General features: G+C 45.0%; 1 protein-coding gene across 3 annotated transcripts in view; it reads right to left on the bottom strand.

The window, feature by feature from the left end:
* The window catches only part of LOC147012384 (uncharacterized), a 73629-nt gene that overhangs the window by 38648 nt on the left and 11445 nt on the right, over positions 1-23536 (bottom strand). For 2 of the 3 annotated variants that reach the window (XM_085856489.1, XM_085856487.1), the window contains exons 2-4: positions 17242-17419; positions 3033-3149; positions 2228-2353 (exon numbers count right to left, since the gene is read on the bottom strand). In XM_085856489.1, coding sequence (XP_085712615.1) covers positions 2228-2353; positions 3033-3149; positions 17242-17419 — 421 coding nt within the window. Of the gene's footprint in view, positions 1-2227; positions 2354-3032; positions 3150-17241; positions 17420-22699; positions 22950-23536 lie in introns of all 3 variants that reach the window. The other variant, XM_085856488.1, reaches the window with a different exon arrangement.

Here is a 23536-nt window from a genome sequence, read left to right on the forward strand (position 1 = left end):
CTGCCTCACATGTTGTTCAGCTTGAGGCTGTGGAAACCAAGGCATTTAAGATTATTGGAATCTTCTGCGATGCAGCTGAGTCTATGGGTCCATCACTTCTCTATCCCAGACAGGTTGGTGGTCTCTCTGTCGTCTCTTTCCTCCTTTCTGGTCTTGCAACCTCTGTTTGTTTCCATGCTTCACCACCCTCACCCCCCACCCCCCCAGGTTTCTGCAGGACACACACTGCCCACCATTATCAGCCCCCTCCTGGTGAAACTACCTAAATCCAGGATCGCTGCCCACTTCCACTCATTCGTTCCTCTTTTTACCAACTTCCACATTCTCTTCAATCTCACTATTTCCTCCAGGTCTTCAAGATAGAATATCACCACCATCGCAGATCTCCCCAATCCATAACTATAATATTTTCCACCTTCGTTAACTATCACCACCCCAGCCCAATGCCTCCTCCTTCCAAATTTCCAGTTTTCCCTCCTGAGATTTTCTTTCAATCCCTATCCATGTTGTCCATCCAGCGCATCCTCTCCTGCCCCTCATTCCTCCCCACACCCATTGTTTGTTCACCCTCCTCTATCTTGGCCTTCAATCCTGCTGTTGATTCGTGTGTCTCTCTGTCTCTGTCTCTGTCTCTGTCTCCCCCCCCCCCCCCCCCGTTCCTTTTATCATGTTACATCATGATCTATGCATTGGACTAGTCCTAGCTCTTCCACAGGTCTCAACTATGCACACAACATTAAAAAACAAAATCCTCTCACTTTTCAGCTTGCAGTATCCTCCAGCACCTTTAATTTTTATAAATATGGTCTTTCAATTGCCCATGTTGAATAGGCTTGTGTTTTCATTGACCAATGATTTAATGAACATTGCTGTCATCGTAGTTGCCATCCACTTGGTTTTTCGCACATGTCTGAGCAGTCATTCACATTCAGGTTGCTTCTCTCCTGGACAAGTGTACCATGAAGACCGATTGATAGTGGATGTTAACAAAATAAAAAATAAAAACTCAACAATGATATTGTTAACATTTTTCCGCAATTTAAATTATGAGCCAACCAGATTCAGCAGTATTTTGGTGAGAGTGTCCACTCCGAGTCTGGTTAGGTCGGCAGTACAATTTCAACTACGTCATAATTACAGGAAAGACTTTAAAATGATACGTGCTGCTTCCACGCTTGGCACTCAGCATTTAGAGGATGCACCTAGAGGGACAAACCCCATGGGTTGGCATTCTTTGGGAAGGTGGAAGGAGTGGGGGTGGGGGGGGGGTGGGGAGGGGGTCGATGAACATGGAACTCATTACTAATGCCTATCTTCTCTTCATACACCTTTGGGATGTCCTTCTGCACAACTTTGAAGGGGGGGGGGGGGGGCTGCTCGAATTTTTAAAGTGATTCTTCACCATTGAGAGATCGGGCGAAACTGATAGATAGCACGATATCTCAAAAAGTTGTGGACAGATTCGGATTAAACTTGGTGGACAGGTCGGGTGTGTGACCACGGCGAATTGTTTCGATTTTGGTGAAGATCCGAATCTGGATCTGAATACGAGATCGGGCCATAAACGATATAGTACTGTACAGCATAATATTTGAAAAATGGATTGGACCTGATATGTTCTTGGGGCAACAGGCATTACGTGGCGGAGGTATGCGCTCTACCGAGTACCCTTCTAGTTTGAATTGTACGCCTACAGGTCGCCTAACGATTTCTTGGATTTGACCACCGTGTTCATGCCACAGGGGGTGGGAACTTAGGATCAAAACAGAAACAAAAATTAATGCAAAATTTGATATTGGGTCAATCTTGGTAGAACTTCTTGCCATCTTTCAACTTTCTTTTTGTGGGAAGAATGGCGATTTGTGATGGCGTGCCATCGTCCTCGCTCGAGTTTTCTTCCAAGTTGCCATGAAACAACAAACGTTTTCAGAGTAATGAAACTAATGCCAGACAACATGCATGCATGCAATTCCGACAAACTTTTGAACATTCCAATATACAGCCTATAAGGCAGAAACAAACACAAGTGACAGGTTGTTGTTTTTTTTTTGTCGGAACAAATGTGAATTCACTTGTTGGTAGTATATCAAAAAAAAAACACATTTTCAATTTTGATATCTTCCTTCACATGCAAGTCCGACGATAAAACCGACACCGACATTACTTCAGATCCATCTTTGCCTTTGAAAATGTGGCACAAACTCGAATGTCCATAAAACCATCTTACCTCGAGTTTTTCCTTTGCATGAGGAACATCTTCATATTTTGTCTTCAGATTTTTTTCCTCGTCATGCAGCCTGCTCTCTATGTCCCAGATTGCTTCATGAACATCGTTCCTGATAGCTCCTTCTTTCTACATCATAAACCAAACCAAATACAGTATCATATACCTCCAAATGCTAAACCGTCCAAATATAACAAGTGTTGTACTCAACTTCCAATTTTCAATTTTCATGGTATGGAGTTCATCGACGATTCACATCATTTACAATCGACCGAAGGACTTTTCATGAGATAATCTTAATCCACACCCAGGCAGCAAATGATCCGGACCAAATTGGACGAACCACCGGTACAACGGGCAGTGTGTCTAGCCAAAGTTGGTCTGCTATCGTTGACTACCTGGGCAGGTACATGATGTCATCATACCTCAGCAGGAATCTGACAGTGGAAGGTGCAGGGTAAAGTAGTCTATGTTCAACTAGCCTGTTCCAGGCCTCCTACGTCTTCACATGAATGGATTCTCACAAAGTGATAAACCACATTCCTCTCCCGAAATAGGACACGGTATTTAACATTCTCGAGTAAATACCATCCAATTGTTTAAATGCAACTAAGATTTGGGTGAAACCCAAACAAAGTATACTGTGGTTCATGACTAACACATTGATCACATGTTTGTTATCCTTGCCACAGGACACATTGAATATAAGATGTTTGATAAAGTTACTGTTTAAATAAGTAAAACTGCTTCACTGGGTTCTGAAAACTTCTTGCATCCCAGAAGGCAAGCACCAATGCAGCAGTCATACCTTGCTCTTTGTGTTCGACGACAATTCCTTTGTGTGCAAAACGCCCGCCAGCCAGCTCTCACAGGAGTCCTGGAATCCCACTGCTGGCTCAAGGTATGAGTACTGGCTCGGAGAGCCCTGAAATGCAATGAAAATCTCTTCGTCACTTAAATGTTTTACAATTTAAAAAAAAAAATTAACAATCTTGTTGAAAATGGAAGAACTATCATCATTAAGCAATCTTTGAGAATGTTTGTTCATAAATTATAACACTCAGACTTCTTCCTCTCTCTCTCTCTCTCTCTTCCTCCTATCATGCAGCATTATTTTGTCACCATCCGTCACACTTTCACCTTGAATCCATCAAACGATCACTGATTTAGCGACAGACCGTCAAAAGCGACTGCACGCCATCCGCTGTTAAAGCCGAACAAATCCTTGCTTTGGTTTTTTGGGGCGTACAGAAAACTCTAATGAGAATATGTCGCTACAGCCGGTTCATCCATCTAATAGGATGGGGTGATTTTACCCAAGACGAGCTGGTGTGGTTTTATAAAACCTCCTGTTGAGGTTTGGTTCCCAATGGCCACGGACTTACTCATGCCAGGCCAACATGCAGATGGTGAAAATAGGTTGAACTCGAACGAGGTCGATGATGCGCCATCGCTTATGCCCACTCTTCCCACCAAAAGCAAAGTTAAAAGATGGCAAAAAGTTCCTCCAAGAATGACTCAGTATCAAATTTTGAGTCAAACAAAAAAAGTGTTCTGTTTTGACCCCTGTGACTCGAAGTCTAGGGGTCAATCCCCTGGGGGCATGAACTGGGGGTTGAATCCAATTAAAAATAAAAAATTTCATGTGTCCCCCCAATGTTGATTGCATACACCATGTTTCATTAAAACCGTTTTAAAATGTGCTGGTAATTTCATTTTCTGGTATTTGACCTTTTGACCCCACCCCAAGAGGTGGGGCCAAAAATGAAACTGCTCTCACACATTCTTGCCAAGCGGTGATCATAACTACCGAGTTTGGTGAATTTCTGCATTACCGTTGAGGTGGAGATAACGTGACGGAGAACGGACAGACAAAAATACAGAGCCGATTACAATATCCCCCATTTTTATTTTTAAAAGTGCGGGGATAATAATAAATAATAAGGGAATGAATAGGTAAGAGGAAAAAAAAATCACATATCATGGTCATTCAGAAGTCACTTTACAGTTATGAAACCAATCACCACCGATCTGCAACGGCTTATTGAATTCTTAACTCACTCATCCATCCACTGGGACCATACTCTGTGCAGACCGTTGGTGCTGCCTAAGCAGTGTCCTTGGCTATTGGGTACAATTCTGGACGGGTCGCCACTCCGACACAGGATACCAGCATGCTGGCACTCATTTTGCCGACCTCGGAAGGATGACAGGCAGAGTCAACCCCACCTGGTATTAATTCAACAGCCGAGTGGGATTTGAACTCAGGATCCTCGGATCCTAAGCCCACCACCCTAACCATTAAGCCAACACCAGGCATGATACCAGGCATCACTCATGCGATGGATAATAAAGACAGGGGGGAAATGACAAGATAAAGAGGAGATAAACCTGACCCCTACATGATGCCTGTGTGAGGTTGTTGCTGAAGGTTCACTCGGAGGAGCTAAAAATGGCGGAGCTCTTGGAGGACAAAGATGGGTCTGGCGGTGATGGTCCAGGCCCATGGCCTCTTCGTACTTGCACACTTTGTCTGGCACAGTTGGCTCGAGCTGGCTTCACAGGATGCCTCTCTCCACTCCCAGAACCAATTGCTCGCTCTGTACTGCCTGAACTCGTCACTCAGTCCTGTTCCCTGACGAACTCTCTCGCCCAAAGTACTGAGCTCTCTGCAACAAACTGTTCCGCTGCACCATTCTTCAGTGGCCTTCAGTGGCCCAACCAAAACCCACGAGCACGCATTCATTGATCACCACACAGACCATTCATCATCTCCTCCTCCTCCTCATCCTCCTCCCTTTCCTTCCACTCCCCCTCCCTGTTCTGATCATGTCCTTGTGAAAGTGTTTGTCTCCTCAATGGTCTCCAGACAGCCGCCCAAGCACCTATGTGTATGGAAGTTTGGCAAGACAGATTTGACTGGTCTGAAATCTGCTATTTTTCTCACTGATTGGTCTGTTGTCTTATCCATATTGGCTCCTGACCCTAATGATTGAAAATTCCTCCCTCAACAGACTGCTTTCCCTCCTCTACCAGTTCATCCCTTCATACCTCCAACTGTCATATTCGGCATCCCATCCTTGATATACTGAGGCACATGTTGAGGCAATTGCTAAAATCTAACTTGTATGTTCACTACTTGGAAGGCAAACCCAATGAATAACAACCTAAAGTCTCAAAGTAGCTCACACAACCAGCGTGAATCAGTCCTTCAATGAACCAGAGCCCAACATCAAGCTAACCGATGGTCAAAACTCTCAAGTGTTTAAACATCCTCTAACGCTTGGTGGAGTCTCCTCAAATCTGTTTCTGAATACATTCCCTTTCTCATTTTGCAATGGGCCTGAAGGCATTGACACTGTCCCTCAAGAACAGCACAATAACTACGCAGGACCGATCCTCACTTCATTCCTCAACATTATGCAGGTCTTTCTTAGATGGTCACCAGTCTTCGTCGTGTAAAGTTCCAAACGTCACCCCTTATATTGACACGAATGGTTTCAAGTCTGATCCACTTAACTACAGCCAAATCAGTCTTCTTCCCAAAATAAGAAAAGTGATGCTATCAAGATATCAATGCTGCAGATCTCAAGCATAATCTCATTTCCAACTCTTTGATCATCAGTTCAGCTTCCACTCCAGCGATTCTACAATGATCGTGTTACTTCTTCTAGTGCAACAATGAATGGATTCACCAAATCCCAAACGAGAGATCACAGGCATCTATCGGGACCTCTTTCAAGACTGTCTGGCACCCAGCATTATTTCCAAGCTTTAGGCTAGTATTCGGAGCCACTTCTTGAATAGATATTCCATTTTCACTTTGCCCGTCCCTTTCCTTTCTGACACTAATCCATTCTTAAGCTAGACATCTTTGTTATTGATGCTATTCACTCATCTGACAGTCGATGAACATGCTGCCCATTCTTGTTCAGCTAGATTTCTGTGAACAAGAAGGCCAATGTTTTAAGTTACAATAAAATAAAAAATGGGTCCAACACCTTGTTTAGTGAACTTTTTGTGGAAAATAACTGCACCATTAAGCAAATGAATGCCTGGTGCCGATCTTCTCCTACGTTTTGCCTTTCTCCTGTCAGGAATTGGCATGAATGGTTTTCCAAATGTCCAGGACAAGCAATTTTGTCTGTCAGATACAAGTGAAAAACTTAATAAAACCGTCCAAATGATCTGTCAATTTTACTTCCAGTAGTATAGTAAACTTGACATCTTAACATGTTGAAGTCCTTGAAGGGAAGAAAATTTATTGATATATATATATATATATATATATATATATATATATATATATATATATATATATATATATATATATATATATATATATATATATATGGTATATGCACAGTGCCTTCAGAAAGTATTCACACCCCTCGACTTTTTTGGCACATTTTGTTGTGTTCCAGCCTGAATTTAAAATGGATTAAGTTAAAATATATATTTCACCGATCTACACAAAACACCCCATAATGAGAGAGTTAAACCATGTTTTTCTTAATTAAAAAAAAAAAATCAAAAGTAAAAACTTGAAATATCTTGCATCAATAAGTCTTCAACTCCCCCCGAACCTCCCCCCCTTCCCTCCCTGAGTCAATACTTTGTAGAAGCACGTTTAGCAGCGATTACAGTTTTGAGTCTTCTTGGGTACAGCTGTATCAGCTTTATACATCTGGATTTAGGGATTTTCTCCCATTCTTCCTGGCAGATTTGCTCAAGCTCTGTAAGGTTGGATGGGGAGTGTCGGTGAACAGCAAACTTCAAGTCTTTCGAAAGATTCTCAATGGGATTCAAGTCTGGGCTTTGGCTGGGACACTGAACTGGTTGACGCTCTGGTTTCGAAGCCATTCCAGTGTTGCTTTTGCTGCATGCTTGGGGTCATTGTCCTGTTGGAACGTAAATCTTCACTGCAGTCAAAGGTCTTTTGCACTCTGAAGCAGGTCCTACTCAAGGATTTACCTGTAGTTGGCTCCATTCATTTGTCCCTCTATCCTTACAAGTCTCCCAGTCCCTGCCACTGAAAAACATCCCCATAGCATGATGCTGCCACCACCAGGCTTCACGGTAGGGATGATGTTAAATGGGTGATGAGCTGTACTCAGTTTCCACCAGATATAGTGCTTTCCATTCAGGCCAAAGAGTTCAATTTCCATCTCATCAGACCGTATAATCTTTTTATTCATGCTCTCAGAGTATTTCACATGCATTTTTGCAAACCCCAGGTGTGCTGTCATGTGCCTTTTTTCAGTGGTGGCTTCCGTCTGGCCACTCTCTTATAAAGCCTAGATTTGTGAAATGCTGCAGAGATTGTTGTCCTTCCAGCAGGTTCTAAAATCTCAGCCGAGGAACTCTATAGTTCTGTCAGAGAGAGGTGTCTGTCTGTCTGTCTGTCTCTCTTCACGCTCCTCTCTCTCTCTCTCTCTCTTCTTATCTCTCTCTCTCTCTCTCTCTCTCTCTCTCTCTCTCTCTCTCTCTCTCTCTCTCTCTCTCTCTCTCTCTCTCTCTCTCTCTCTCTCTCTCTCTCTCTCTCTCTCTCTCTCTCTCTCTCTCTTTCTTTCTTTCTTCTTGCTACTCCTCCTCTCTCTCTCTCTCTGTCCCATCCTTGCTCTACCCCCTCCCAATTCAGTGCACTACCCTCCTCCCAGATCTCCTCCCTCACTCTCCCCTCCCCTCTCTCTCTGTCTGTCTGTCTCTGTTTCGAGACATATCCGGATGGTGGTTATGTCTGGACCGTGTTTGTCTCTGGACGTGTCCTCGCGGTGTTTATGTCCGGACGGGAGTTTGTCTCCAGACGTATCTGAGCAGTGTTTGTCTCTGGCCAGCTTGGTTCCAGACATGTCCGGGTGGTATTTATGTCTGGATGGAAGTTTGTCTCGAGATGTATCTGAGCAGTGTTTGTCTCCGGCCAGTTCAGCTCCGGACATGTCCGGGTGGTATTTATGCCTGGAGTTTGTCTCTGGGCCATCTTTATCGTATGACCAGTAGAAAATGGATTTCAGACATTATTTTGTTTCCATCTTCACTATTATGCTGTGCAGAATCGTTTTGATAAAACAGTAGGAATCATAATTAATGCTCCACGGCACGTCTGCCTTCCCTTCCTCTCACCTCACACTGTCTTCCCTTCCCTACCTCTCACGTTGCTTTCCCTTCCCCTCCCCTCATACTACCTCACCTCCCCTCACGCTGCCTTCTCTTCCTCTCACCTCACAGTCTTCCCTTCACCCACGCCTCCTCGCCCCCCCCTCCCTCCGATCTTTCCCCTCCACCCCTTCACTCTCCACACTCTCTCTGTTCCCCGACACCTCTCTCCCTCTTCCCTTTGTGGTATTTGCTAGTGCATAATAAGATTAAGATCCCTCAGGCTTCGTCCAGTCCACCCAGGTATGCATTCTTCCAGAATCCCACACCTGTTAACCTCCATAATTATTTGGTGAATCCTCACCTCCATTCCTTCATCCCTCTGTTGTCTCGTTTGTCGAATTGTCTTTCTGTGTCTTTTGTCTCATGTCATTTCCTCAAGTCTTTCTAGAGTGCCACCCTCTGTCACCTCCTGCTTGATCAAGTACAGTCTCCTCTTCTTCTACTACTACTCCTCCTCTGCTCCCTCCTCTCCCTCCCCCCACCCCCTCCCTGACACCTTTTCTTTATTCCACTCCTGTACTATGTTCCTGTTCCCCACTGTCAGTCTGTGAACCTTGTACCATCTGTCATTCCAACATGATGCTAGATTTCTACATACATTCCTAATTTAGGATGAATTATAATTTGTTTTTTTTCTTATGTGTACTTTATGGTTGCTATAAGTCGACAGTGAGTAATTAAGACAGAGGAAAAAAATGATCGAACCATCACGCCTCAGCAGTGTCCATATCCAAGCACTCCCCTCTACCGCAGGAATGTTTATTCAAGAGCTCACCCAATGGAAATTGTGTCCAGGTGACAAGAAAACCATTTCCACTTATAATACTGTTGCGAATTCGCGCCCGCCGGCGTGCGATCGGCCGCTCGACTCGAATGGCGGCCTCCTCACACACCAGATGGACAATTCAGTCGTGACCCTCTCGGACCAACGCCGGGAGCTAGTCACGGGTGGGGGTTTAACCTCACCACGATCGTGCCAATTGCCCACCCGCGCAGAATAGGGTCGCTCGCCAAATTCGATCTACCTAAGTACCTGCGCGATTGGTCGACCGGGCTATCGCACCACGCCACAGGCCGACTCCGGACACGAACCGCTTAAGCGGTCCGTTCCGTGCTACAGTGATAACCGAGCGGTGTTATCGTCAGCCTCGACGGTTCTGATTAATTATCGGGTGTATTAAGCCCACTACGAACCCTTTATGTGAAGCAGGATGGAGGGTCAATAAAGAAAACACGAAGCGAAACAGGAAAACAGTTCACACAATGCACATTTATTACGCGACACATGGAAAGCACACATATACAACCAAACAGTCAAAATGCACATGTAGCAGTTGAAACAAAAGAAACAACGACGCAGTTACTACCGACTACGCGCACACACGGCAACACTTATACAGTTCTACTTTACAGACGGCACCAACACACATTTACTCAAAAGCAAAGGAAAGAAGCCACCCTCATAGACAAGGGGGCAGACGGGCCTGTAGGCCAATATGCGCGTGTGACCTGAAGGAGCGGCCAGGTTCGCGAGACCGGGTGGGTCCTACCCGCGTCCTCGTGACGCGTTGGCGGACGAGCCGCAGATGTGGTCGCGTGGCTGTGCCCCAACTCCGTGCTGCTTGGCGGGTTTCGTTGGCATGACGTTTGGAGTGGGGTGGGAACGGGGCCCCCTTGTTGCACTATCTCAGCGCGGGGGAAAGGAGGAATTGTTGATGCCCTGGGGGAGGAGAATGGCTGGCTGGCTTGGGTCCCGCGACGAGCGATCTCACACCGCGACCTCGTCGCCGACCGCCGTCCTTCTCACCTCGGACCTGAGCTCCTTTGCCTCTTCCCGCAACTCTCCTCAGCGACTGCAGAACCCAACTCGATGCCTTCGCCACCCGACTCCACTCTCTGCCACACCGATGACTCTACTCACTCTGCCCTGCCGACACACACTGCTACTGCCACACTCTGCCGCTGCCACACTCTGCCGCTGCCACACTCTGCCGCTGCCACACTCTGCCATGATTCGCCTTGCGCTCGCCGTTTTATAGGCCGGCAGGAGAAAACAATATGCAAATTTCCGGATCAGGATGACCACGGGGGCGGAGCCACCCTCGCCAATTGGACAGAGGAAAAGTGGGCGTGAACTTCCCCTGATCCTAGAATTTGCATATGTGGATTTCACACAGATGCGCCTGGAGGCGGGGCCAAGCCGCTCCGCGCTTGCTAATTGGACAGATCAGAAGTGGGCATTTAGCGTTCTTGATCCGAATTCTCCCTCGGAAAGGCCGCTATTTGCACTCGCGGCTCGGTGCGTATCTTGAATGAGCCCAAGACAGCCCGACGCTCAGTGTTCACAGGTGGTGCGGGAATGGCCGTAGAAGGAGAGAGGTGAGGGTGGTGGAGGGTTTATCGGTGGTGGTTTGATAGTTATGGTGCCGTTTGGGAATGACGGTGATGCGATGTTTGCGGGATTGAGTTGTGAAGGTAAAGGTCGTGGCTGTTGGCGTTGTTGTTGTCTGAGGGTTGGAGCGTGGTTGCAATTGGTGACGATGGCTGGCGTGGTGGTTGTTGTGTGATGGCGGTTGAGACGTGGTTGGTTCAAAATAAAGATATAACAGAAAAACGGCTATCTCAAAGCATCGCAGCCCGAATGAATCACATAAATTCCCTCTGTACAACGGGTGGGGCTAACTACACATGTACTTACAGAGATATCTCACCTTCGGGCCCTTTATGGAGGTCTGCGAATTTCCACAGCCATAACACTACATAGTTGTGGAATCTCCAGCAATCACAATATATAAAAACAATGAAATTAAACATGTGGAGCCAATTGTCCAATAGAATGATAGTTTACATTTGGGTCAAATCCAGACAAGGCAGCTCAGTTGTGATCGCACGACCAAACGAGAATGGCAATCGGTGGAGCACATACCTATGCCACGTAATGCCTGATCCACGAGAACGTTTTGTGCCGAACACATGTTTGAAATAAAGCCACATGTCGTTTTTAGTCCCATCTCTCAATGGTGAAGAATCAGTTTAAAAATAAAATAATTCAGGAATCCAGATCCAGATTTGGATCTTCACAAAAATCGAATCAATTCGTCCTTGTGACACATCCAACCTGTCCACCAAGTTTCGTCTGAATCCGTCCACAACGTTTTGAGATATCGTGCTATATATCGTTTTTAGCCCTATCTCTCAATGGTGAAGAATCACTTTAAAAATTCTTGCAGTCAGATCCGGATCCGGATCTTCACCAAAATCTAACCAGTTCATCCTTGTCACACACCGAATCTGTCCACAAAATTTCATCTGGATCCGTCCACAACTTTTTGAGATATCCTGCACACAGACAAACAAACAAGCCGGTAGGCGGCGATGGGTCGCCGAGCATGGAAACGATAAGATATAGAGCAAAATGGATGTCATATAGTGGATAGGGAATCACCTTAAGATTAAGCATATCAAATCTCATCCAGTTCCATCTACTGATAACTACTCGGTATCAATTTGAATGAAAAGTACCGAAAATGCGGTTTGAAATCGGAAATCCCCAAAGTTCGAGGGGGTGCTGTGGGTGTGGGTAAACAAAGATCGTTTGTGCACAATGTATTCCAGATGATTAGTCTGAATTTTCATGACCATCCGACCATAACCCTAGGAGGAGTAGCATTTGGCGCGCAGGCACCTCCAATTTTTGCACCAATTGACCTTTGACCCCTGACCTAAGCGAAATCGGTCAATATGTCCTGAGGCAAAGTTGTAATACTCATTGAGTACCATGAACCTGCAAAGTTTCATTCGTATCGATGCACTCACCTGGTCGCGAGGGGGCCTTCAATTTTCGCCAATTTTCGCGCATACCCGAATTGAAGGGGGCGCTGCGGGTAAAGTATTCCATGTATCACAAAAACCGGAATATATTTGATAGAGCATCACTTTTAGATCATTCGTGCCACATTTCATAACCCGACGAGGGATAATGGCTTTCGGAATTGATTTCGCGTGAACGGTCCCAATTTTGAAGGTTTTTCGGTTGTTGCTAGGGAACCAAAGCGTCCCTAGCAACCATCACAATTTCCAAAGCACTAGGTCATAAGATGTACCGACCACCCGAGTTTGGTCACAATCCGCCAACGTTTACTACCAATTATGCTGATGACAAACGAACAAACATCCAAACAAACAGACAGAATTACTGACAATGAGGGTCACCTATTTCGGCGACCCAAAAAGGGTGAAAACATAACTTCCTTCACCTTCGGTGGCGGAGGAAATTATCAGATCTGGATCCGGAACCGGATCTTCACCAAAATCTAATCAGTTCGTCCTTGTCACACAACGAACCTGTCCACAAAATTTCATCAAAATCCTTCGGCAACTTTTTGAGATATCCTGCACATAAACAAACAAAAACAGACAAACAAATAGACAGACAGAAGGGGGTGAAAACATAACCTCCGTCCACCTTCGCTGGGGGAGGTAAAAAGTTATCCTCACCCCACCCTCTTACCCTCCTGCAACCACCTTACCCCCCCCCCCCATCTTTCCAACAGCTAACTTATAACCAGAAAACATGTCTGGATTTTAACTTGCAACATGTTTTGTGGAAATAGTCTGCTCCTCATTTTAGGATGCCAAAGTAAAGGGAATTCCCAATGTAATTTCTAACAGGAATTTTACCTTTAAATCATTTTGCATTTTACCGCTCACAAACAAGTTACCATAAGTGAGTAAGTTTGAAGAACCATTTATTCAGTCAATATGGTGGATAAAATGGGTTGGGGTGGGGTAGGGAGAGAATGTAATGAAGAAACGGGGTTGAGGAGGAAGAGGGGAAAGAAGGGGAAGCAGTTTGGGAGGATGTAGGAAGGAAATAGGTGGACATGGAACATTGCGGGATAGGGGTGGGAAGGTCGGGAGGGGTCAGAAATTCCACCATGTTTGTGCAATTAATAAATATATGGCATCTTTGATACGCAAATTATTTTGCAAAGATACGTGACGTGTACAATGTCACGTACCCGGGCCTTGAGGCCGAGTTCGCGGCAACCCTGAGACAAGCGCAAATGGAATACGAGTGATTTAGGCCGCAGCCTCTGTTTGCGAGAGTAAAGAGTTTCCACGTTTGTTCTGAGAATGAATCTCTGGGCAGGATTAAAGGAGATGACATGGAAGGGAAAATGGAACATTAAGCCTGACGGTTCGGAGCACTGGATGAGACTGACCGTGTAGTCCTCCCAAACTGCATTGCTGTGCACACAAGGTTAGCCATCGACCGGCCATAGGAGCCATCAAGTCCATCTCGTGGCTTCTCGACCATGTTTCTGGCTAAATGCAATCAGGATTCCTTCGCGACGTCTTCAAATTCCATAACACACCTCCGATTGTACAGACGTGCGCGCATGCACACACACACACACACACACACACACACACACACACACACACACACACACACACACACACACACACACACAGGAACATTTGGTTTTTGTTTTTTGTTTTTTTACATCAGAAACATACAGGAGCTGCCCTGCTCTGGGCCGGACTGGAAACAGCCAATGGAACCACCACACATTGCCATCCTTGCCCACACAACGTGCAGGTATAATCACCTTCACGTCATTTCAGGGTCAAGTCTAGTTCACACTGTGCATGTGGTTCCAGTCCAAGCGCACGCATCTCGCGCTCGCTCGGGTCACTATGGCCACGGTCTTGCCGATGATGTAAAAATCTTCCCCCTCGATGCTGTCACATGTTTGTGGGGGGAAACGAATGAAAGATGGACAGAACCTTGCAATCAATCAAACGGAGGCAGGACGAACACTTCGACCACAAACCGTTGCAACAAAACAATTCACTAAAAACCATTGTAACGGCACAACAAACAAACCGTTTCCAAATGAACACTTCAGAGTGGTATTGTGCAGAGGTTGCGGCACCACCTCGTTCACGCAGACAAGCACACACAAACACAAATGCACAGCACACACAATTGCCTTACCACCATACAGTTAGCCCATTGATCTTCCGTTTTTAAACAAAACTAGTTCAACAAAGTCCAGTCGAGAACATGAGAAAAATCTCATCAAGTCACCATGTTGAGTGGATGTCATAAAAAGAAGAAGAAGAAGTTCTACAATATTGTTGTGGTTTTCAAAGACCCCCCCCCCCGGGAGTTACATACAACACATAGAGGAACACTTGAGTTTAGATATATCCGTAGTATTTTGTTTGCTTCGATTACTGCTCTCCTGGTATCAGTGGACAGGGAAATGTGTTGTTTGTTTAGCAGGTTCGAAATCCCTCCGTAATTCTTCTTTTTATATGCCTGGTGTTGGCTTAATGGTTCGGGTGGTGGGCTTTGGATCCTATGATCCTGATTTCAAATCCTGCTCAGCTGTTGAATTAATACCAGGTGGGGTTAACTTGGCCTGTCATCCTTCCGAGGTCGGCAAAATGATTGCCAGCTTGCTGGTATCCTGTGTCGGAGTGGTGACCCGTCCAGGATTGTGCCCAATATCCAAGGAGACTGCTTAAGCAGCACCAACGCTCTGCACAGAGTATGGTCCCAATCTCCTCTCTCTCTCTCTCTCCTCTTCTTTTTATAAATCCTCTCTCTTCCTAAATCTCTTTTTATCCTTCTCCCCATCTCTCTCCTTCTCCGCTCATCTTTACTGCGCATCCATACACACAAACAAGACGCTTTACAAAACCAACATTACACCGACAAAACTCTCAATGCCAATAGGACCAAGCATAGCACTTGGGTGTCACTTGGTTCCGTGCAGCACCTGCACTGAGGAACCAATAAGCACAGCATGATGGCAGGAGTTCACCAATGGAAAGACAGACCCGAGAAAAACAAGATGTGCCAGGATGATGGTCGGCCCTTCGGCCACTCCTCTGCCAAAAGGCTTTACAAGTCCGGGCATCCCAGGACTCGGTACTGTGTGGCTCCAGGGAACCCCGAAAGCCATACGGAGTCTGCGAGGAGCGAGCCGTGTGAACGTAAGCCTCTGTGACGATGGGATCCACTGGGAGTGATTGAGCTGGTGCTGCGGAGCGAGCAGAAGATCTGCGGAGTTTTTTTCCCTGAATGTGCTGGCGGGCACACAGTGATTCACACTTTCTTCTCTTTCTTTTCCTATTTCCAATCATTCACTTGGGACACACGATAGTATTCAACGAATACCACCCCCCACTCCCCCCACCTCGTTCAGAGCTGGGTTAATGATAAGCATTCACAATTTCCTCTTTAGCTTTATGAAGCATTCACCCACATCTCTTCCCACATGGCTCCCCACACCATCACCCTCTCTTCCCTCTACCCACCCCCCCCCCCCCATATTTCATGTTGGGACCAAGGTAAGCCTGCAGGCTTACGTCAGGTGAGCGAGGGGTCGCCAATAAACCCTGTCTTCTTCTTTTTCCTGGCTATCCCTCTTACCTATATAATTCCCGGAGTGACAGATGTCTATGTTTGTAGTTTCATGATAAGTTGACTGTCTAAGGGGCTTATGTGCTTAGGGTAACACTTTATTTTGTGACACTATATTGCTTGTATATACTGCACATACTTCTTTGTTAACACGAACAATCATTTCCAACCTGCCCGAGTGTCACTTTCTCTATTGGTTAGACAAAGTATGTAAATAGTAGATGAGAGTTTTGTCTCCGCTGTTTTGTGATGGTCAGACTCGCTGACATGCCACTTACGGTTCCATTCGGCCGTTCTTGATTTATAGTAGTTGGCGTCGAGAGCACGGTTCCCTATCTGGGGGATAAATTGGCCGGGAAAGTAACATGGGAATTGGACACTAGGACACTATCTGCATTCATCGTGCTTAGCAACCCGTTGTGCCATAGATTTATCTGTGGCTTGTCAGCCTCATGGTCAAAGGTCAGGAAGCGGATCCGAGAAGCCCTGTATGACCCAGCTGGCAAAACCGCAACAATATAATTCATAATATATCTCATTGTGTTGATATTTCATGCCATAATATCTAATATTTAAATATGAATGCATTTTGTTGTTCGTTGATGAAAATATCCCAAGTACAGTAACCATTTGGCATGCATTCGTTAACAACTACAACGGCACTCGGTAGAGCGCAAACCCTCCACCAGGCTGAACAATGGATCTGAATGCAGACCTGAACCAAAATCTAATCGGGTTGTTCTTGTCACCTAACCAACTCATCCACCTCGTTTTGTCATAATCCATCCACAACTTTTTGAAATATCATGCTATACATTGTTTTGGCCCCATCTCTCTTGAAGGTGAAGAATCACTTTAAAAATAAAAAAATATTAAAAACCTCAGATCTGAACCCGGATCTTCACCAAAATTGAATCAATTCATCCTCGTCACACACACAATATGTCCTCCAAGTTTTGTCCGAATCCGTCCACAACTGTTTTGAGATATCCAGCACACAGACAAACAGGCAGACAGACAGATGGACAAACAGAGGTGAAATCATCATCTCTGCACCTTCGGTGGGAGAGGTCAAAGACGTGATAACACGATTCCAACCTATTTAAATCTCCAGCCCATCTTGTCCTCAATCAGCAGAGATTAACCGAGTTGTTGTAGCTCAACTGCAGTGTTAAATAGCACGCTTAAAGATGCTCTGAAAATACAATGGGGATTACAAAATAGTTATGACAAAAACATAATCACCGGCATAACCTGCTGTTTATGTACCTGGCCTCAATTTTGATCTCACATAGAAACAAAACAATCCACGATGAGTCAAACGTCTACAAGTTTAGAACTTACATCAATTGGAAGTTTCCTTCCTCAAAACATGATTCACCTTTAACCTTTACAATTCAGCACCAATAATCCATACCGTGGAAGGGCGACCATCCCGCATCTTATTGGCTGGAATCGCCAGCTCAGAAGAGGTTTCTGGTCCGAGTCGAAGGTGTGTATGTGGAGTACGATCCTTGGGCAGGTGGGTGGCATAACCGACCATCCTTGCCATCCCGGGGGTGAGGATGGTCCGCCAAAGAGTGTGCTCTTCAAATCTGGCAGCACAGAACAACAACAACAGCAAGAAAAACAACAAGAAAAAGAGCAAATCAGAGATTGCAGACCCTCGCCAGGACTTCCTTTGATTGGTGTATTATTTTTTATAGGTTTGAGGATAAATCCAATGTCTGCCAGAGCATGTGTCCGATAGAGTTGAAATTTAAAACATGTATTCCCCATCATGACAAGATCATAAATGTGAAGTTTCACATCGATTGATTAAGCGGTTCCAGAGAAAACATGATTTAATATTTTCTTCAATCCAATATGGCAGCCAAATCATGTGACCTATCACTTATTCCTAAACACACATGTACAAACATGGCTTGGGGAACACTTGTGTAATGTTTCCCCTCGATTTGTCCAGCTGTTCTGGAGATTTCTATAGGTTTTATGGTAAATCAAATGTGGGTGACAAACCATATGACCGATGGAATCATATGTGTGAACATTTTCTTCCTCATGGACAGGTGGTAATACATACAAAGTTTCGCCTTGATCTGTTCAGCCATCAGAGAAGAAGATTTTTGAAGGTTTTTGGTTTTTTTTAAACAATATGGCTGCCGAATCCCGTGACCGATAAAGTCATGAATTTTTCTTCTGTGGACCATTTTATCAGGAGGTGACCCTCAAAATTTTCATACTGATCGGATGTGGTGTTCTACATATGCAATTATGACGTCATAACAAGGGCACCTATGATGTCATAAAAATCACTTATTCCCAATGAGGAGTACTTGCCCTGTGCCAAGTTTCAATTTTTTCCTTGGTGCGGTTTCAGAGATACAGAGGTCCAATTTTTTCCCGTTTTTACAATATAGTTGCCACACCACGTGACCTATGACATCATAATTATGATGACAACATTCTACACGAGTCGTTGCACCAATCGTCAAAATTTCATCTCAATCCGACAAGCAGTTGCCGAGAAAAGCACGAAAGTTCTGTGCGGACGGACAGACAGACAGACCGACAGAGACAGACAAACAGACGAACGGACCCAAACGCAATACCCTCTCCTTTGGTAACGCAGTAACAACAACATTCACTAATACTTCACAATCTGATTAATTTTGGGGTACAATTCTTAATCCAACAAACACCATCTTGGAAAACGTTTAAGAGGATATTCATAACACCTGAACCTGCAGGTCAACCATGGAAACCTTAGGTGGTCAAATATTGGGCAAACCAAATGCCTGGTGGATTTTATAAGATTATTCTCTGGATGAGGTCATAAATGTACAGTAGGCAACAGTATTGATCAGGCTGACTTGGGAGCACAGTGTCTCGACAACAATACAGTATTGATCAGGCTGACTTGGGAGCACAGTGTCTCGACAACAATACAGTATTGATCAGACTGACTTGGGAGTACAGTGTCTCGACAACAATACAGTGTTGATCAGGCTGACTTGGGAGCACAGTGTCTCGATAACAATACAGTGTTGATCAGGCTGACTTGGGAGCACAGTGTCTCGATAACAATACAGTATTGATCAAGCTGACTTGGGAGCACAGTGTCTCGATAACAATACAGTATTGATCAAGCTGACTAGGGAGCACAGTGTCTCGATAACAATACAGTGTTGATCAGGCTGACTTGGGAGCACAGTGTCTCGACAACAATACAGTGTTGATCAGGCTGACTTGGGAGCACAGTGTCTCGATAACAATACAGTGTTTATCAGGCTGACTTGGGAGCACAGTGTCTCGATAACAATACAGTATTGATCAAGCTGACTTGGGAGCACAGTGTCTCGATAACAATACAGTATTGATCAGGCTGACTTGGGAGCACAGTGTCTCGATAACAATACAGTGTTGATCAGGCGGACTAGGGAGCACAGTGTCTCGATAACAATACAGTGTTTATCAGGCTGACTTGGGAGCACAGTGTCTCGATAACAATACAGTGTTTATCAGGCGGACTTGGGAGCACAGTGTCTCGACAACAATAGTGTTTATCAGGCTGACTTGGGAGCACAGTGTCTCGATAACAATACAGTGTTTATCAGACTGACTTGGGAGCACAGTGTCTCGACAACAATACAGTATTGATCAGGCTGACTTGGCAGCACAGTGTCTCGATAACAATACAGTGTTTATCAGGCTGACTTGGGAGCACAGTGTCTCGATAACAATACAGTGTTTATCAGACTGACTTGGGAGCACAGTGTCTCGATAACAATACAGTGTTGATCAGGCTGACTTGGGAGCACAGTGTCTCGATAACAATACAGTGTTGATCAGGCTGACTTGGGAGCACAGTGTCTCGACAACAATACAGTATTGATCAGGCTGACTTGGGAGCACAGTGTCTCGACAACAATACAGTATTGATCAGGCTGACTTGGGAGCACAGTGTCTCGACAACAATACAGTGTTTATCAGGCTGACTTGGGAGCACAGTGTCTCGACAACAATAAAGTGTTTATCAGGCGGACGAGGGAGCACAGTGTCTCGATAACAATACAGTATTGATCAGGCTGACTTGGGAGCACAGTGTCTCGATAACAATACAGTGTTTATCAGGCTGACTTGGGAGCACAGTGTCTCGATAACAATACAGTGTTGATCAGGCTGACTTGGGAGCACAGTGTCTCGATAACAATACAGTGTTGATCAGGCTGACTTGGGAGCACAGTGTCTCGATAACAATACAGTGTTGATCAGGCTGACTTGGGAGCACAGTGTCTCGACAACAATACAGTGTTGATCAGGCTGACTTGGGAGCACAGTGTCTCAATAACAATACAGTGTTGATCAGGCTGACTTGGGAGCACAGTGTCTCGATAACAATACTGTATTGATCAAGCTGACTTGGGAGCACAGTGTCTCAATAACAATACAGTGTTGATCAAGCTGACTTGGGAGCACAGTGTCTCGACAACAATACAGTGTTGATCAGGCTGACTTGGGAGCACAGTGTCTCGATAACAATACAGTATTGATCAGGCTGACTTGGCAGCACAGTGTCTCGATAACAATACAGTGTTTATCAGGCTGACTTGGGAGCACAGTGTCTCGATAACAATACAGTGTTTATCAGACTGACTTGGGAGCACAGTGTCTCGATAACAATACAGTGTTTATCAGGCTGACTTGGGAGCACAGTGTCTCGATAACAATACAGTGTTGATCAGGCTGACTTGGGAGCACAGTGTCTCGACAACAATACAGTATTGATCAGGCTGACTTGGGAGCACAGTGTCTCGACAACAATACAGTGTTTATCAGGCTGACTTGGGAGCACAGTGTCTCGACAACAATAAAGTGTTTATCAGGCGGACTAGGGAGCACAGTGTCTCGATAACAATACAGTATTGATCAGGCTGACTTGGGAGCACAGTGTCTTGATAACAATACAGTATTGATCAAGCTGACTTGGGAGCACAGTGTCTCGATAACAATACAGTATTGATCAGGCTGACTTGGGAGCACAGTGTCTCGATAACAATACAGTGTTGATCAGGCGGACTAGGGAGCACAGTGTCTCGATAACAATACAGTGTTTATCAGGCTGACTTGGGAGCACAGTGTCTTGATAACAATACAGTGTTTATCAGGCGGACTTGGGAGCACAGTGTCTCGACAACAATACAGTGTTTATCAGGCTGACTTGGGAGCACAGTGTCTCGATAACAATACAGTGTTTATCAGACTGACTTGGGAGCACAGTGTCTCGACAACAATACAGTATTGATCAGGCTGACTTGGCAGCACAGTGTCTCGATAACAATACAGTGTTTATCAGGCTGACTTGGGAGCACAGTGTCTCGATAACAATACAGTGTTTATCAGACTGACTTGGGAGCACAGTGTCTCGATAACAATACAGTGTTGATCAGGCTGACTTGGGAGCACAGTGTCTCGATAACAATACAGTGTTGATCAGGCTGACTTGGGAGCACAGTGTCTCGACAACAATACAGTATTGATCAGGCTGACTTGGGAGCACAGTGTCTCGACAACAATACAGTGTTTATCAGGCTGACTTGGGAGCACAGTGTCTCGACAACAATAAAGTGTTTATCAGGCGGACTTGGGAGCACAGTGTCTCGATAACAATACAGTGTTTATCAGACTGACTTGGGAGCACAGTGTCTCGATAACAATACAGTATTGATCAGGCTGACTTGGGAGCACAGTGTCTCGATAACAATACAGTGTTGATCAGGCTGACTTGGGAGCACAGTGTCTCGATAACAATACAGTGTTTATCAGGCTGACTTGGGAGCACAGTGTCTCGATAACAATACAGTGTTTATCAGGCGGACGAGGGAGCACAGTGTCTCAACAACAATACAGTATTGATCAGGCTGACTTGGGAGCACAGTGTCTCGACAACAATACAGTGTTTATCAGGCTGACTTGGGAGCACAGTGTCTCGACAACAATACAGTGTTTATCAGGCGGACTAGGGAGCACAGTGTCTCGATAACAATAGTGTTTATCAGGCTGACTTGGGAGCACAGAGTCTCGACAACAATACAGTGTTTATCAGGCTGACTTGGGAGCACAGTGTCTCGACAACAATACAGTGTTTATCAGGCGGACTAGGGAGCACAGTGTCTCGATAACAATACAGTGTTGATCAGGCTGACTTGGGAGCACAGTGTCTCAATAACAATACAGTATTGATCAGGCTGACTTGGGAGCACAGTGTCTCGATAACAATACAGTGTTGATCAGGCTGACTTGGGAGCACAGTGTCTCAATAACAATACAGTATTGATCAAGCTGACTTGGGAGCACAGTGCCTTGATAACAATGTAAAAGAGGGTTTCTGCAGTATCGTTTTATTGTGTCCCAGCTGGTCAGACAGGAATGAAACATAAACAGTGCTACTCTGCGTATCCATTATTCACGATAACACGTTAACAATGAAGTATGACCAAGATGATGCGACTCGTAATTCACTTTTACACTCGAGCAATGGCAAACCACCAAGTGTACTTTCTGCCTAAAGTGATCTGAAACGTCTTGAACGGAGTCATAACTCTAGCTCAGAGAGATTTCCAAAAAAGGAACACTACAAACTAAATAAATAAATAAATAATAAGAATGAATAACAATAAAGATAATTACACCAATAATAATAATAATAAAGTCGCAAACAAAAGATTCACTTTGATTGAACTTGATGGAAACTTTTCGCCGTGGTCAGCGAAGTGTACACCGGAGGATGACTTTGATTGATGAGAATAAGACGAGAACAACCACCATGTTGAAGGATTTTAAAAAAGTATATCTGTGACTTGCCGGCAGCTTACCTGTCGCTGACCGCCTCTCTCCCTGGATGAGCAGGTAATCTTCAAGCCAATGGTGTAATGCAGCAGCAGGCCCGATAAATTTACAGGTGGAGTGATCTACGTCTTGTTCATCTGAACAGTGTTCGAGTGGAAGGAAAGACAAGTCTCGTCCGTGTGTCGATTCCGATCCACACTCGACAGGTAACATCTCACGCCCCCACCTCGGCACCGGAGATCCCCACGCCTTACACCAACGGCTCACATCCCCGCCCTGCGCACCAGCAGCCAGCAGTTTATAATCCAGGTAAGGAAGAACAATGCTACCTGCCAGTGAGTGAGTCATGAGTGTTAAAGGTCTTATGATTGGTGACTTCATTTCCCTGCAAGTCATGATGTTCACTACAAACTACAAAACAACAAATAACGTTGTACAGTTTCTTTCCTTATCTAATGAGTAATGTCGAAGTGTTAAAAAAAAACCAAAAGAACATCACCAAGTCCTATTGCTCACGAGCTGTTTATAAATCAAGTTCATTGGCATCTAATTTTAACCAGGAATACAGGATGCTGGTGTGTGAATTCATTTGATTGTACGTGTACAAGTCTTCATTCCTGTGATGATTTGAAGCTACTTGGTGAGCATTCTGCAACAAACTTGGTAACTGAACACACCAAGGTTACAAAAGGCAGTGAAACGACTCATAATGGGAGGGGTAAACAGGTGAAAGGTGAAGATCTACAAATGAACAAAATAACGAGATCAGCGATGGCTCCGTGCCATAACCTTCCAGCAGTCTTGTCTGGCACGAGTGATGGATGCTCTCACCGAGTGAAGCTATAAACTAGTGATGCTAGATA

The sequence above is a fragment of the Eptatretus burgeri genome, chromosome 15 (genome assembly GCF_056783735.1).
Source record: "Eptatretus burgeri isolate ZD-2024b chromosome 15, Ebu_testis_v1, whole genome shotgun sequence".
NCBI classification, from domain to species: Eukaryota; Metazoa; Chordata; class Myxini; order Myxiniformes; family Myxinidae; genus Eptatretus; species Eptatretus burgeri.